The sequence below is a fragment of the Ornithorhynchus anatinus genome, chromosome 11 (assembly GCF_004115215.2).
Source record: "Ornithorhynchus anatinus isolate Pmale09 chromosome 11, mOrnAna1.pri.v4, whole genome shotgun sequence".
Classification (NCBI taxonomy): Eukaryota; Metazoa; Chordata; class Mammalia; order Monotremata; family Ornithorhynchidae; genus Ornithorhynchus; species Ornithorhynchus anatinus.
In genome coordinates, this window is record NC_041738.1 from 42,272,010 (window position 1) to 42,287,251 (window position 15,242).

Sequence of the window (15,242 nt, forward strand, 5' to 3'; positions counted from 1 at the left end):
AGGTTGCCGGACTCTGATGCGTCGTGAGTCTAACCAGGTAGTGGCATTTCTCGGATGCTTATGTCCTTTCCTCGCATTTTCCAGAACTGGGCGCCTCCAGGCTGTGAGAAATTAGGGAAGTGCTTGACACCGCCAGAATCCAAACCGGAGAAGTGCGTCTGGCTCCACTAGCCAGCATTCCAGCGCACAGAATCTGTGTCAGAAGGCGAAACAGCGAGTCGACCAAGCGCGTGCCCTTTCGGCGTGTGACTTTCCACAAGGAGAACAGGAAACACGAAAAGGCCAGTTGTTACGGTGTTGTTTCAGTGGGTTATAGCAATAATCGTATTAACTGGAGCCTCCCTGGTGAGAGATTACAGTGTTTTGTGTTGTTCTGCAGGGTATTATTACCCAGGGTGACAATCTTCTGAAATATTCGTGAGACAGGCAAGATTTCAACCGAGCAGAATCACCATCCAGAGGAATCAGTCGACCTTGGTACTTCCTGAGTTCTTACCGTGTGCAGAGCACTGTACTCCATGGTTGGGAGAGTACTAAACATTTGGAAGGCAGGAGCTCTGCCCCACCCACGGGCGGGGGCCATGTCTAATTCTCCCCTATGTGTTCTTTCCCTGTGCTCAATACAGAGCTCTGCATTCAGGACGGGCTTAATAGATACCTTTACTATTACTCCTAGTGCCCACAAGGAGCTTGCACCAAATAGCTTCCTCTGCCAGATGATGAAAAACCCACCAGCCTTCCCCTAAGTGCCATTCTTGATGCCTAACCTCTGAAATCAGGAGGCAGTAGAGGAAAGGGGTCATTTTGCCTATCCTGAAAGGCCAGTACAGGGGCAAATACCGCCCTGCTGCATCACCTGTATGCCCAGTAGATATAATACCAAGGGTGTTTTTTTCTTTTTTGTCATTTACATTGAATTCATATTGTGTTTTTCCTTTTAAGAGCCCAAAGCCCCCTGATGAATGTTACCCCCACTACCTACTTAACATCATCTCCCCCGTTTAGGCTGTGAGCCCGTCATTGGGCAGGGATTGTCTCTATCTATTGCCAAATTGTACATTCCAAGCACTTAGTACAGTGCTCTGCACATAGCGCTCAATAAATAATATTGAATGAATGAATCATCATCATTAGTGGTATTTATTGAGTGCTTACTCTATGCAGAGTGCTGTATTAAGCCCTAAAAAGAGGAAGATAGCTATCCTAATTATTTGATGCCGTTTCTTGTGAGCTCAGAACTTGCACTGGGGTGTCTTGAGGGACTGTTTACTTGTTTCTAGACTGTAAGCCCAGTGTGGGCAGGAACTGTCGCTCTCTATTGCTGAATTGTACTTTCCAAGCACTTAGTACAGTGCTTTGCACACAGTAAGCGCTCAGTCAATACAATTGAATGCATTGTGTCTATCAGGCTGCTTCCCCATCTATCCCACTCCTATCTCCAAGCCGGTACTAAGACGGCAGCCACTCTTGGCCGTCACTGCTCTGTGACCTTAAGTGCCTTAACCTCTGTTCCTCAGTTTCCTCATTCTCCCTCCCCCTTTGACTGGAAGCCCCTCATGGGCCTCCCGGGGCCAGGGATTGTGTCCAAGCTGATAATTTTGAACTTACCCCAATGCTTAGTGTGTGCTTACCCCAATGCTTACCCCAATGTGTTTGGTACAGAATAAGAGCTTAACTATTATGGGGGAGCAGGTGCAAGTTGGTACAAGGGGCCATTCCAATTGACCAAAAATAAGCCTTGTACTTGCCCAAGTGCTTACAACAGTGTGCTGCACACAGTAGATGTTCTTCTATAAATATCACTGATTGATTGGCGGGAGGGGCTTCCTACCTCCCCTCATCCCTCCTGACACCCCTCCTCCCCCAATCAATCAGTGATATTTATAGAACAACATCTACTGTATGCAGCACACTGTTGTAAGCACTTTGGGCAAGTACAAGGCAGTGGAGTTAGTAGCCACGATCCCCGCCCACAAAGTTTACCCTTCCTCCCTTCCTGTTCCACCTTTCCCTGTCTGCTGCCTCTGTAATACAGGGCGGGGATGATTTGTCGTGGAAGAGGGTGGAGATGAGGGTGCAGGGAGAAGAGTAGATGAACCCCAATATGCTGGGGACACAGGGTGGGAAGAGAGGATGTTGGAACAGATCATTCCTTGTCCAGCTCACCCCATCTGTACTCACAAGGATGCTTGACTTTTGGGGAGTCAGAGAATGAGCTTTATTTGAAACTGAGAGAGGAGGTGGCGAGGGGGTGAATGTCACAGCAGGAGACAGACGTGCCCTGCTGGACTGAGTCTAAAGTGACTTCTCAAAAGACCGGTGGCACAGAGAAAGCATCCCTTAAGGGGGCCAGCCACATATCTGCCGTGCACAGGATCATGATTGCTTTTAATTATCAGGGAACGTGTTTACCAACTCTCTTGTACTCTCCCAAGCACTTAGCTCAGTGCTCTGCACCCAGTAAGGGGTCAACAAATACGACTGATTGATTAGAGTCTCAAAAGAGTTAAAATTTTCTGTGATTATTGTATTATGCAAAGATTTTAAATAAACATTTTAAAAGAAAATTAATACTGTGCTTTCTTGAATGTGTTTTTTGCTAGGGGAAGGGTGGAGTAAAGGAGTGGTCTGGAGCAAGAGGCTCAAGACCCAGAAGAAGAAGGACTTCCTGGGGACCCCTGGTTCAAAAGCTCAGAAGTGCTGGGAGGTGAGAAGGTGGAATCACAGGACTAGGGAGTTTGAAAAAACTAAAGGGGACCCGGGCAGGATTTCTGAGCAGTGTTCGGCAATCAATCAATCAGCTGTATTTATTGACCACTTACCATAGAAACAGCACGGCTCAGTGGAAAGAGCCCGGGCTTGGGAGTCAGAGGTCATGGGTTCGAATCCGAGCTCTGCCACTTGTCAGCTGTGTGACTGTGGGCAAGTCACTTCACTTCTCTGTGCCTCAGTTACCTCATCTGTAAAATGGGGATCAACTGTGAGCCTCACGTGGGACGACCTGATGACCCTGTATCTACCCCAGCACTTAGAAGAGTGCTCTGCACATAGCACTTAAATGCAAACATTATTATTATTATGTGCACAGCACTGTACTAAGCACTTGGAAAAATAAAATACAGTAGAGTTGATAAATGTGACCCCTGCCCACAGGAGTTTATAATCGGTAGGGAGAGAGAGAGACATTAAAATCAAGTACAGATAGGGGAAATGGCAGGGTACGTACATAAGCGCTCTGGGTCTGAGGGTGGAGTGAGTAGCAAGTACTTAAGAGGTACATGGTGATACAGGGGAGGGGAAGTGAGGGCTCAGGGAAGGAGAAGTGATTTTAGGGGGGCTTTGAATGTGGGGAGAGGGGCGACCTATCACATAAGAGGGGGAAGGGAGTTCCAGGCTAGGGGGAGGACGTGAACAAGGGGACAGTGGCGAAACAGAGGAGGTCAAGGTACAGTGAGTGTGTTGGCATTAGATGGGCAAAGTGTACAGATTGGGTCGTAGTAGGAAATCAACAAGATAAAGTAGGAGAGGGGAAAACCAACCGTGCACCTAAAAACCGTTGGTAAGGAGTTTCTTTCTGATATGGAGCTGGCTGGGCAACCACTGGCGATTTTTGAGGCGGGGGAAATTGCGGACTGAACTTTGTTTAGCAGCAAACAATGGAATACTCAAGCAACCGATGAGACTTAGGGGCAGCTAAATCGTTTTCGGGTGGTAGGAAGCACACAACTCTAAATGTTGCAGTGAAGGTGTGGGGTGACAGTAGTTAGTTTAGTGGCAGTTGGAATTGGGCCGACTCCTTAAGAAGAAAGGCATTTGGAACACCCTGAAACTAGAAAGTAAAAACAGATAGCACCAGGATCTGCCAGTCGTGGCTGCAGCTATAAACCAAAGGAAAAGTCAGTGAACACTGGAAGGGACTACAATCCCTAGGAATTTTGTTTTGCAGGCTTCCCGCCATCCATACCACCGAGAAAGCGATGGTGCCATTTTGTTATTTTAGAGACTAAAATTCAACAATCGAGGCTCAACCGGTTTTTCCTAACCAGGCCTTGCCCCCAATTGGGGAACATGGGGGAGATGTGGGTAAGGAAGAGGCCCAGTCTTGGGGTTCAGTTAGAGAAGTGGGGGCCAGGGTGGTTATGGGGCAAGCATTGGCAGCGTCCCCAATTAAGACCTGAATCCCACTTGGACTAAACCCACATTAGGAAGAAGGAAGCAGGATAGGGGGTTTGGATGAGTTGCCCACCCCCTTCACCTCCCCTCAGCTAAGCCCCCTTTCCCCGCTTTCCCTCTGCTCCTCCCCCTCTCCCTTCCCCTCCCCTTTGCTCATTTGTATATATTTTTATTACCCTATTTATTTTGTTAATGAGACGTACATCCCCTTGATTCTATTTATTGCTGTTGGTTTTGTCTGTCTCCCCCGATTAGACTGTAAGCCCGTCACTGGGCAGGGACTGTCTCTATCTGTTGCCGATATGTACATTCCAAGCGCTTAGTACAGTGCTCTGCACTGTAAGGGCTCAATAAATACTTTTGAGTGAATTTTCCTCCACTGGCAGGACTGAGGCAGGCCTGGTTCCCCGAGACAAGGATTAATTAATGGGGAGCTGTTGGCCTCTGCTCCCCTTTCACCCCTGCCCTTGGAACTAAAGCCACCCCTAGCCTCCGTGCAGGATGTCCAGTGAGGTAACCCCAGGTCAAACTGACCCGTTGTCCCAAATTGGACCCAACGGTCATGGATTTGGATGTTTGGCACAGGAACCCTTTTAGTCCCCTTTTCAGTTCTTTTCCTTTCCCTTCCTCTTTGTCCTCTCTTTCTCTATTCACGCCTTTCTGACTTCCCTGCCTTTTCAACTCCTTCCCCTCTCCCCCACTCGGTGTTGCTCAGAATCTGGGCCTGTCACCCTTGGGGGTCGGCAGAACAGCACCTTCCAAAACGATTACAACAGCATCATCCACAACACTTATCAGCCAAATTTGCCAGCCAATTTTTCCAGAGAACCTCCTGCAGGGTTTGGGGACTTGATCCAGGCTCTTTGTCGAAAAAGGAGTCAAGAACACGTAAATCCTCTCCAGAGAAGAGGGCTTGTCAGGGTGCCCTGGCAACCAGGAATAAATAATAATAATAATGTTGGTATTTGTTAAGCGATTACTATGTGCCGAGCACTGTTCTACGCCCTGGGGTGGAATCAGGGAAATCAGGTTGGCCCACGTGAGGCTCAGAGTCTTAATCCCCATTTTACAGATGAGGGAACTGAGGCACCGAGAAGTTAAATTGAGTAAATTGAGAAGCAGCGTGGCTCAGTGGAAAGAGCATGGGCTTTGGAGTCAGAGTTCATGGGTTCGAATCCTGGCTTGGCCACTTGTCAGCTGTGTGACTTTGGGCAAGATGTAGATACAGGGCCACTTAACTTCTCTGTGCCTCAGTTACTGCATCTGTAAAATGGGGATTAAGACTGTGAGCCCCACGTGGGACAACCTGATTCCCCTGTGTCTACCCCAGCGCTTAGAACAGTGCTCGGCACATAGTAAGCGCTTAACAAATACCAACATTATTATAATTATCATTAAGTGACTTGCCCTAAGTCACACAGTCGCTTAACTTCTCGGTGCCTCGGTTCTTGTGGGGAAACAGGTCTCGGGGTGCAGGGGCGCCCAGGAGGGGTGGTCAGTGCTATCGATTTCAGTAACTTAACTTGCATGCGCACGTGATTTCTCGGTCCGATTGATCCGTACCCCATGTGACATAAAATGGCATTATTAGGCAATCCGGGCTGTACTTGGATCCTGAGAAGCAGCGTGGCCTAGTGATAAGAGCCCGGGCTTGGGAGTCAGAGGACGTGGGTTCTAATCCCGACTCCGCCACTTGTCAGCTCTGTGACCTTGAGCAAGTCACTTCACCTCTCTGTGCCTCAGTGACCTCATCTGTCAAATGGGAATTAATAATAATAATAATAATGTTGGTATTTGTTAAGTGCTTACTATGTGCAAAAGCACTGTTCTAAGCGCTGGGGGGGGGGATACAAAGTGATCAGGTTGTACCACGTGGGGCTCACAGTCTTCATCCCCATTTTGCAGTTCCCTCATCTGTAAAATGGGGATGAAGACTGTGAGCCTCATGTGGGATAACCTGATGACCCTGTATCTAGTATTATCTGTATATCTGTATTGTAGTAAGTGCTTAACAAATACCAACGTTATTATTATTATTATTGTGTCTACCCCAGCGCTTAGAACAGTGCTCTGCACATAGTAAGCGCTGAACAAATACCATTATCATTATTATTATTGTATCTACCCTAAGCTTAGAACAGTGCTTGGCACATAGTAAGTGCTGAACAAATACCATCATGAGAGAAGCAGCGTGGCTCAGCGGAAAGTGCCCGGGCTTGGGAGTCAGAGGTCATGGGTTCGAATCCCAGCTCTGCCCTTTGTCAGCTGTGTGACTGTGGGCCAGTCACTTCACTTCTCTGGGCCTCAGTTCCCTCAGCTGTAAAATGGGGATTAACTGTGAGCCTCATGTGGGACGACCTGATGGCCCTGTATCTACATCAGCGCTTAGAATAGTGCTCTGTACATAATAAGTGCTTAACAAATACCAATATTATTCACTTCTCTGGGCCTCAGTTCCCTCATCTGTGAAATGGGGATTAAAACCGTGAACCTCACGGGGGACAACCTGATGGCCCTGTATCTCCCCCAGCGCGTAAAACAGTGCTCTGCACGTAGTGAGCGCTTCACAAATGCCCACATAGTCAGAGGTCATGGGTTCGACGCCCATCTCCGCCACTTGTTAGCTGGGTGACTGTGGGCCAGTCACTTCACTTCTCTGGGCCTCAGTGACCTCATCTGGAAAATGGGGATTAACTGTGAGCCTCACGTGGGACAACCTGATGACCCTGTCATTCAATAGTATTTATCGAGCGCTTACTATGTGCAGAGCACTGGACTAAGCGCTTGGGATGAACAAGTCGGCAACAGATAGAGACGGTCCCTGCCGTTTGACGGGTTTACAGTCTAATCTAATGTAGACCCTGCAGCACTGCACATAGGAAGCGCTTAACAAATACCCACATTAGTATCATTATAAATATGACGAAGGGGGCGTGGCCAGGCCGTGACGTTGGTAGGGGGCGTGGTCAGAGCGGGGACGGATCCACGAAGTGGCTTGCGGGGCGGGGCCATGCCGTGACGTAACCAATGGGGCGTGGCCGTGTTGTGACGTATGCCTGGGGGCGTGGCCAGCTCGGGAACGTAGCCATGAAGCGACTTGCGGGGGGGCGTGGTTATGTCGCAACGTGTCGCTAGGGGGCGTGACTGTTCTGTGACGTAGGCCTGGGGGCGTGGCCAGATCGGGAACGTATCCTTGAAGCGACTGGCGGGGGGGGCGTGGCTATGCCGTGACGTGTCGCTAGGGGGTGTGGCTGTGGGGGTGACGTACGATTGTGGGCGTGGCCAGATCGGGAACGTGCCCGTGAAGCGACGGCGGGGGGGGCGTGGTTATGTCGTGACGTGAGGCTAGGGGGCGTGGCTGTGTTGTGGCGTACGTCTGGGGGCGTGGCCAGATCGGGAATGTGTCCGTGAAGCGCCGTGCGGGGGCGTGGTTATCCCGTGATGTAATCATTAGGGGCGTGGCTTTGATGTGACGTCCGAGCGGGGGCGTGGCCAGAGGGGAAATGTATCCTTGAAGCGATTTGCGGGGGGGGCGTGGTTATGCCGCGACGTGTCGCTAGGGGGCGTGGTTATGCGGTGACATCTGTCTGGGGGGCGTGGCTACGCCGTGACGTATCGCGTGGCCGGTGTGGGGGGCGTGGTTGTGCGGTGACGTGTTCCCCGGGGGCGTGGTCATGACGTCACCGGCGGCGGGCGCGAAGGCTCCCGGGAGGTGGAGCAGGAGGAGGCGGAGGGCATCATGGCGCCGGCGGTCAAGGAGGACGAGGAGAAGCTGCAGCTGGTGGCCCGGAGCATCCGGCCCTTCCCCGATTTCCCCAAGCCCGGAATCCTCTTCCGGTCAGTCCTGGCGGGCGGGAGCGGGGGGAGCCGCCCCCCCTTCGACTCCCCCATAATAACAGTGTGGGTATTCGTTAAGCGCTCACTATGTGCAGAGCACTGTGCTGAGCGCTGGGGGAGATCCAGGGTCACCGGGTGGTCCCACGGGAGGCTCACCGTCTGCATCCCCATTTTGCAGAGGAGGTCACTGAGGCGCAGGGAATTATAATAATGTTGGTGTTAAGCGCTTACTACGTGCAGAGCACTGTTCTCAGAGCTGGGGGAGATCCAGGGTCATCAGGTGGTTCATTCATTCAATAGTATTTATTGAGCGCTTACTATGTGCAGAGCACTGTACTAAGCGCCTGGAATGAACAAGTCGGCAACAGATCCAGTCCCTGCCCTCTGACGGGAGAAGTTAGGTGGCTTGCCCGGGGTCACACAACAGACAGGGGACGGAGTCAGGATTAGAATCCACGACCTCCGACTCCCAAGCCCCTCAAGCCACGCTGCTTCTCATAGGAGGAGCCAGGTAGTAAGTGCTTTGCAAATACCTTGATATTATGTTCCACCCTGACTGCCTGTGGAAGGAGCGCGTAGCCAGAGGCGGTGTTAATCTGGGTGGGGTGGATTTATCTCCTCCACCCTGTTTTTCAGGTTTAACCTTCTCCCCAGTTCCTTCCTTCCCCTTCTCTCTCCGGCCCCGATACCCACCTTCTCTTCTCCCCGTCGAGACCTGATCCCTTAGGTAAATCCAGGAATGCGCAGCCTTGTTAAAGTGGGTAGTTTGACCCAAGTATCTGATAGAGAAGCAGCGTGGCTCAGAGGAAAGAACACGGGCTTGGGAGTCGGAGGTCATGAGTTCAAATCCCAGCTCTGCCACTTGTCAGCTGTGTGACTGTGGGCAAAGTCACTTCACTTCTCTGTGCTTCAGTTACCTCATCTGTAAACTGGGGATGAAGACCGTGAGCCTCACGTGGGACAACCTGATTCCCCTGTATCTCCCCCAGCGCTTAGAACAGTGCTCTGCACATAGTAAGCGCTTAATAAATACCAACACTATTTATCCCATTGCAAATTTGGCCTCCATAGTTTATCCAGTTGAGTTTTCCTTGGCACATCCTCCAGCTGTGCCCAAGCCTGTGTTATGTGTAACCCTATTGTTGCTGACTTGTTCATTCCAAGCGCTTAGTACAGTGCTCTGCACATAGTGAGCGCTCAATAAATACTGCTATTGAATTAATTCTCTGAAAAACAGTATCAGGTTTCCAGTTTCTCTTAGCAGAGGATGAATGATTACCAGTTTGACTTGGGAGAGAGAGACTTTTCTCGCGGTGTGGCTATGGATTCGAGGAGCACGGGAGAGGTGGGGTGAGATTGTTTTTTTTTCTCTCCAGAGGGTAGATCGCACTCCCGGAGTTACTTTTGAAGTCCCTGAGAATAGTAATCTGGCATGAAGGGGCTACATCTTCAAGGAGTCCAATCAAATGACCTCGATCCCTGCTCCTGGTCAACTCGTTATCTTCTATGCCTGGATATTGAGATGTTGCTTTTTCATTCTTAGTGACATCACTCCCTTGCTGAAGGACCCCGACTCCTTCCGGGCTTCGATAGATCTTTTGGAAAGTCACTTGCAAAAGACTTTCCCACAGAAGATCGACTACATTGCAGGTAAGTAATCCGGTATTTTTGAGATGAGCGCATATGATGTATTAACGAGTAGATCTCAGCTTGCAGTGCATGCTTGTCTTTGTTGACGTGAATCCTCCTGGGCGAAGTTGAGGAAACCGAAAAAAATCTTAGTGGGTTGATAAGCCTAAAATATGCTTCCTCCCCTACCTTCAACCTCCCTCTTGCTTGTCTCCCAGTATTCTCTCTTCCTGGGAGAGCAAAATTAAGCGTTATAAAGTATCTTATAAAAAAAATTACATTTCTCCCTCTAAGTTCATTCATTCATTCAATAGTATTTATTGAGCGCTTACTATGTGCAGAGCACTAGACTAAGCGCTTGGAACGGACAAATCAGTAACAGAGACAGTCCCTGCCCTTTAACGGGCTTACGGTCTAATTGAGGGAGATAGACAAGAATAATAGCAATAAATAGGATCAAGGGGATGAACATCTCATTAAAACAATAGCAGATAAATAGAATCAAGGTGATATACATCTCATTAACAAAATAAATAGGGTAATGAAAATATATACGGTTGAGCGGACGAGTACGGTGCTGAGGGGATGGGAAAGGAGAGGGGGAGGAGCAGAGGGAAAGAGGGGAAAAGAGGGCTTAGCTGAGGAGAAGTGAAGGGGCGGGTAAGTGTTACACAGTGATACGTCAGAACAGTGCTTGGCACATTGTAAGCGCTTAACAAATACCATCATTATTATAAAGAGGAGACGGGGAAACCTGCCTGTAAAGAAATGAATTGTCGTCTTGGAGCCACCCCAGTTTGCCTTAAGTGGCTCTGATGCTCTTGTTCCCGGTAGGCTTGGATTCTCGTGGTTTCCTGTTTGGCCCATCCCTGGCCCAAAGATTGCAGATCGGGTTCATTTTGATCCGGAAAAAGGGAAAGCTCCCGGGACCCACCGTGTCCACGTCTTACGATCTCGAGTACGGAAAGGTGAGACTGGAGCATGAGCCGATTTGGGGTGGGGGTCTTGGGCGGCGGTTGGAGCGGACTCCCCCGCCCCGTTAGTGCTGTCGGGGGGGATCGAGGGCCGGCGAGCCCCGCTGATGTGAAGGACGCGAGATGGTCCCGCGGGTTGGGAAGTTAGACATCTGAACGGCCCTCATCGGTTGAGGTGCCCATAGGAACGTTCCTTTCACAAAAAGTGCCTGGTTTGGATTTTGTTGGGGCAGAATTCTCCCTCTAGATGATAAGCCCCTTATGGATCCTGTCTACCGACTCTCTTCTGCTTTCCCAAGCATTTAGTACAGTGTTGTACACACAGTAAGCACTCCGTAAATATCATCGATAGATCAGTGGCAATTACCATTGTGAATCTGGCCCTAGGTGTGGTGTGTGTAGATAAAGGGCAACGTTGAAGAATCCTGGAGCTGGGATTCTAGGCCAGGTTTCCAGCACGAGTTTAAAAAAAAAAAAAGAAACCACTCCACCCTTCAATAGCAAGGGTTCACCTGGCCCTCTCCTCCCCACACACACCCCTCCCGTCGCCACAGGAAGGTTCTCCGGAGCCAAGGGGCCAGAAGAGCCAAAGCTGGAGCGGGTGAGATGAGAAACCACTCCCGCCAACTCCAGCTCCCCGTCCTTGGCACTTCCAAGGCTGCGGGAATGCCGCTTTGCCGGGCTCCTGCCGGATGTGCCACCTGTTGGGTTTCTACCCCAGCTGCAGTCACCTTGCTCTTTGCGGGGTTCTGTCGAGTTCTCACTGGGGCAGTGAGAGCCCCACAAGGAGAAGCTGAAGAGTAGCGCGATCTGCTACCGCGGCCGTTTGCCAGGGTAACCGTGCGCCCTGTCATCCCCGGAAGTCCCCGCGGAGATGGTTTTTCCCTGATTTCGGCCACCCGCTCTGCAGGTGTGATCGAGACGGGATGGCACCGACCGCCGTCTCTGAGGTCTCCGTCCTTCCGTTTTTGGGGGCACACACCATCTCTTCTTCCCTCTGACATTCCTCCCTCCCCCCTTCATTCCCGTTCCGTCTCCTTTGAATTTATTTACACCTATAATACTAAAGCAGTGAGACTGAGTCTTACGTAGATCTGCCATCAACATCATCGGTGATATTTATCATTCATTCCATCGTTTTTATGGCGCGCTCAGCGCTCTGCTAAGCGCTTGATTGTGTGGCACTGTGCTAGGCACTTGGAATAATACAACAGCAGTGGGATACAAAATCGCTGCTCTCCAGAACCATAAACCGGAGTGTTAAAGGGAAATTATGGTGGGAGGGAGAAGAAATTACATGTCATCTAGGTAAGGGGAAGAAGCTTTGGAAAGTTGCTGCTTTTGGCTGGACTCCTTAAATTCACCCGTGGGTATCCCCGTCTCACCCCCTCAGCACTGTACTCGTCCGCTCAACTGTATATATCTTCATCACCCTATTCATTTTGTTTAATGAGATGTACATTACCCTGATTCTACTTATTTGCCATTGTTTTTATGAGATGTTCTTCCCCTCGACTCTATTTATTGCCATCGTTCTTGTCTGCCCGTCTCCCCCGATTGGACCGTAAGCCCGTCAGAGGACAGGAACTGTCTCTATCTGTTGCCGACTTGTACATTCCAAGTGCTTAGTACAGTGCTCTGCACATTGTAAGCGCTCAATAAATACTATTGAATGAATATCCTAGGTCAGGAAAGGACATTTCAAGGGTCAAAGCCGACCTTAAAGAAATGCCTTGCTCGGACTACCTACTGACCTGTGCCTTTTGATTCTCCAGGCTGAACTGGAAGTCCAGACGGATGCGATCGAGCCAGGGAAGAAGGTGATCATTGTGGACGATCTGCTGGCCACGGGAGGTAACCGACCACGTGGGAAAAAAAGAGGGCGACTTGAGCTGGGCTGTAACCCGGTTGCCTCAGCAGCTTTTTCAGCCATGGCTCGGGAGGAGCCGGTGCTGTTGGGAAGGGGGCCGCTGCTGGAGGACAAAACTCGGGTAGTGTAGTTGGAGGGGGAAAATACTGAACTGAACCCAGCTTACCACTACCGGAGAGAGTTGGTGTGTCAGTGGGCGCGCTCCCGTTTGTCCCTGGGGCCGTGTTAACGTGTGGGAAATATGTGGGAATCGCCTCTGGTTGGGTCTCTGTGCCAGAAATGGTTTTAGTTCTGTCTGGTGCCCCTGTAGGTACCATGGGGGCCGCCTGTGACCTCCTGAGGAAGTTGAAAGCCGACATCTTGGAGTGCGTGACTGTGATCGAGTTAACGACTCTGAGAGGGAAAGAGAAAGTGAAACCGGTCCCGCTGTTCTCCCTGCTGCAGTTCGACTAGAGGCCTCCGGAACTCGCCCTCCCGACTTCCCACCTGGACCAAACTGGGGCGGGCGAGGTGCCAGGGACGCGCGTGAGATTTTTCAAGCCAAAGATTTCCGATGTAGATTTTTATTCTGGGCCAGAAACGGGCCGACCAGATTCCCCGGTGCTCACCTGGCTTGGGTTGTACGGAGGGGGCGTCTCCCGGGGCGGGGACTCGGAGTTGTGCAGTTTGGGAAGCCGGACCTGCCCACCGGGCTGTCCGGGCTGGGTCCTGAGACACCCAACTGGGTGGGTCTCTGTCCCCTGGAGATCTGAGCAAGTGATCCAAGCTTCCCAACTCACTCCCGTGGAGTGTGGGAGAATCTGGCCCCAGGGAGTAGGGGGAGGTGGGAGGAAGGGACGCCCTGAGGCGTCCCCGCCCCTTCCCTTATTCCCCCTGAATGAACCCCAGCCCTTGCAGTTTTCAGCGTTAAATCACGCCCATCTTCAGGACAGATACGATATCTGTCTCCCTTCGGCGGCTCAAGTCCCCGTTGCCCGGTTCTCCGGACTTCCTGCTTCCGAAAGAGGGTGCGGGCAGACGAACCGGCCTGCTCCGTCTGGATGACGGGTGGTGCCTTCTTGAGAAGAAAGTTACGAATCCTGAGCTCGGGGCTAAGTGGAAAGTGGCCCCGATCTTTTACTCTCGTGCCTTACAGCTCTAAGTAAACCCAGCAGTACCTCTTGGCCCATGCTATATATTGTCTTTCTGTCGCTTCTCAAAACAATGATAATCTTATGCAGGCTTTAGTAATAATGTTGATGGTATTTGTTTCTCTAGACTCGTGAGCAGGGAATGTGTCTGTCTGTTATATTGTACTCTCCCAAGTGCTTAGCATAGTGCTTTGCACACAGTAAGCGCTCGGGAAATACGACTGAATGAATGAAAAGTTTACCCTGTGCCAAACACTGGGCTAAACACTGGAGTAGGAGGCACAGTCAGATCAGACGCTGTCCTTATCCAACAGCTTTAGGGGAGGGAGAACTGCAATTTTAACAGGTCAAAACTTGGGAGCCGCTCCCTCATCCCTCTAGCCTATAAGCTTGTTGTAGATACATTTCCTGCCCACGTTCCGTGATACTGTATTCTCGCAAAGGCTCAGTACAGTGCCCTGCATACAGTAAGTGCTCAATAAGTACCACTGATTGATCGCCTCGGTCCAGAAAGGTCATTCCACCGGGAGCAGGTGGGTTTTTAACTCAGGCCCGGGCCACGGCTCCCTGCGGCCCTCAGGTGGCAGGTATCCGGGTTGTCCACGCTGCCCGGCGGGGAGGCAGGCGTTTCAAAAAAGGCAAAGGTGGGTTGGAGGGTGATTGGCACGGGCAACTCCAGGGTTGGAGTAGATTGTCAAGGCACTAGGAGGCCTCAGCCTGTTTTTTCACTGAACTCGCACGTAATAAGTAAAACCTCTTTCCTAAAAACTGATTCGTAAACCTGAACCGTAGCAGGAGCCAGGAATTCAGAAGCCTTTCCTCTCCTGTCATGTGGGAGGAAATTAGTGTGTCAGTGTTGTCTGGTGAACGGGGAGGCCCCGGGTTCAGCTATGGACTGCTAAACTGTCCAATCGGTGAACTGGGCTCCTCTTACTGTAGGGTGTGTTTACTGAGTGTTGAGGAGCAAGAGTTTAAGCACTGCAATTCCTGCTTCTGAAAATGGCCTAGGGGTGACTGATAAGGGCTTAATGGTTTAGCTGGAGTTTCATACTGGTTTATATCTGTAAAGAGAGGCCCGACAGCGGCTCCGTTGAGGCAAACCCCCTGGAGCCGGCTACTGAGCGGGACCTAGAGTTGGTGGCCAGGACCCTCTTGTGGCTTCCCATCCCGAGTCAGTGTCTGCCTCATCTTGCCCTTTCAGGGAAGGAGTAGGGGTGACTGGAAACTGACCAAAGCCGTCATTCTCCTCCCCGCCCACCCCCCGTTCCCTCATTTCGTTGCCACCCTCGCCCGCCGCCCCACATCTGCTCCCGCATCTTCACAGCTTAGCTCTGCAGGTCGAGCGTGGGGCCTCTATCACATGCTCCCAACCCCATCTCTTCCAGCTCCGATTTGACCATTTGAATTTACACACGCACCGAAAACCTGCCCTCACACAAATGATAAATCAAAGCAAAAGCTGACTTGCAACAAAATTTAATATCGATACCTATTTAGCACAAGTTTTGGTCCAAATAAAATACACGACTCTGTAACTAACTGCAAAAAAAACCAGTCCAGCTCTGATTTGTTGGGGGAGTGAGAGGGAGGGGGACCCAGAAAACTTCAGTAGACTCGTCTCTGCCTCAT

At 50.7% G+C, this 15,242-nt stretch overlaps 2 protein-coding genes across 2 annotated transcripts in view; both read left to right on the forward strand.

Annotated features, from left to right (window-relative positions):
* The window catches only part of GALNS (galactosamine (N-acetyl)-6-sulfatase), a 65,743-nt gene extending 63,928 nt beyond the window's left edge, over positions 1–1,815 (forward strand). Inside the window, exon 14 of the mRNA XM_029075342.2 lies at positions 85–1,815. Coding sequence (XP_028931175.1) covers positions 85–171 — 87 coding nt within the window. The 3' untranslated portion in view covers positions 172–1,815. The remainder of the gene's footprint in view (positions 1–84) is intronic.
* A 6,038-nt stretch (positions 1,816–7,853) lies between these two features.
* On the forward strand, positions 7,854–15,164 carry APRT (adenine phosphoribosyltransferase). The gene is made up of 5 exons (XM_029075223.2): positions 7,854–8,010; positions 9,554–9,660; positions 10,474–10,607; positions 12,389–12,467; positions 12,794–15,164. Exons 1-5 carry the CDS (start codon positions 7,913–7,915, stop codon positions 12,934–12,936), a joined length of 561 nt encoding a protein of 186 aa, XP_028931056.1. The 5' UTR covers positions 7,854–7,912; the 3' UTR covers positions 12,937–15,164.
* Positions 15,165–15,242: the final 78 nt, after the last annotated feature.

Bases quoted from the DNA above. Each gene is read 5' to 3' on its own strand.
- APRT (XM_029075223.2), top strand. From the start codon at position 7,913: ATGGCGCCGGCGGTCAAGGAGGACGAGGAGAAGCTGCAGCTGGTGGCC. The intron at 9,661-10,473 runs GTAAGTAATCCG...TGTTCCCGGTAG, and splicing joins GAAGATCGACTACATTGCAG to GCTTGGATTCTCGTGGTTTC. The intron at 12,468-12,793 runs GTAACCGACCAC...GTGCCCCTGTAG, and splicing joins CGATCTGCTGGCCACGGGAG to GTACCATGGGGGCCGCCTGT.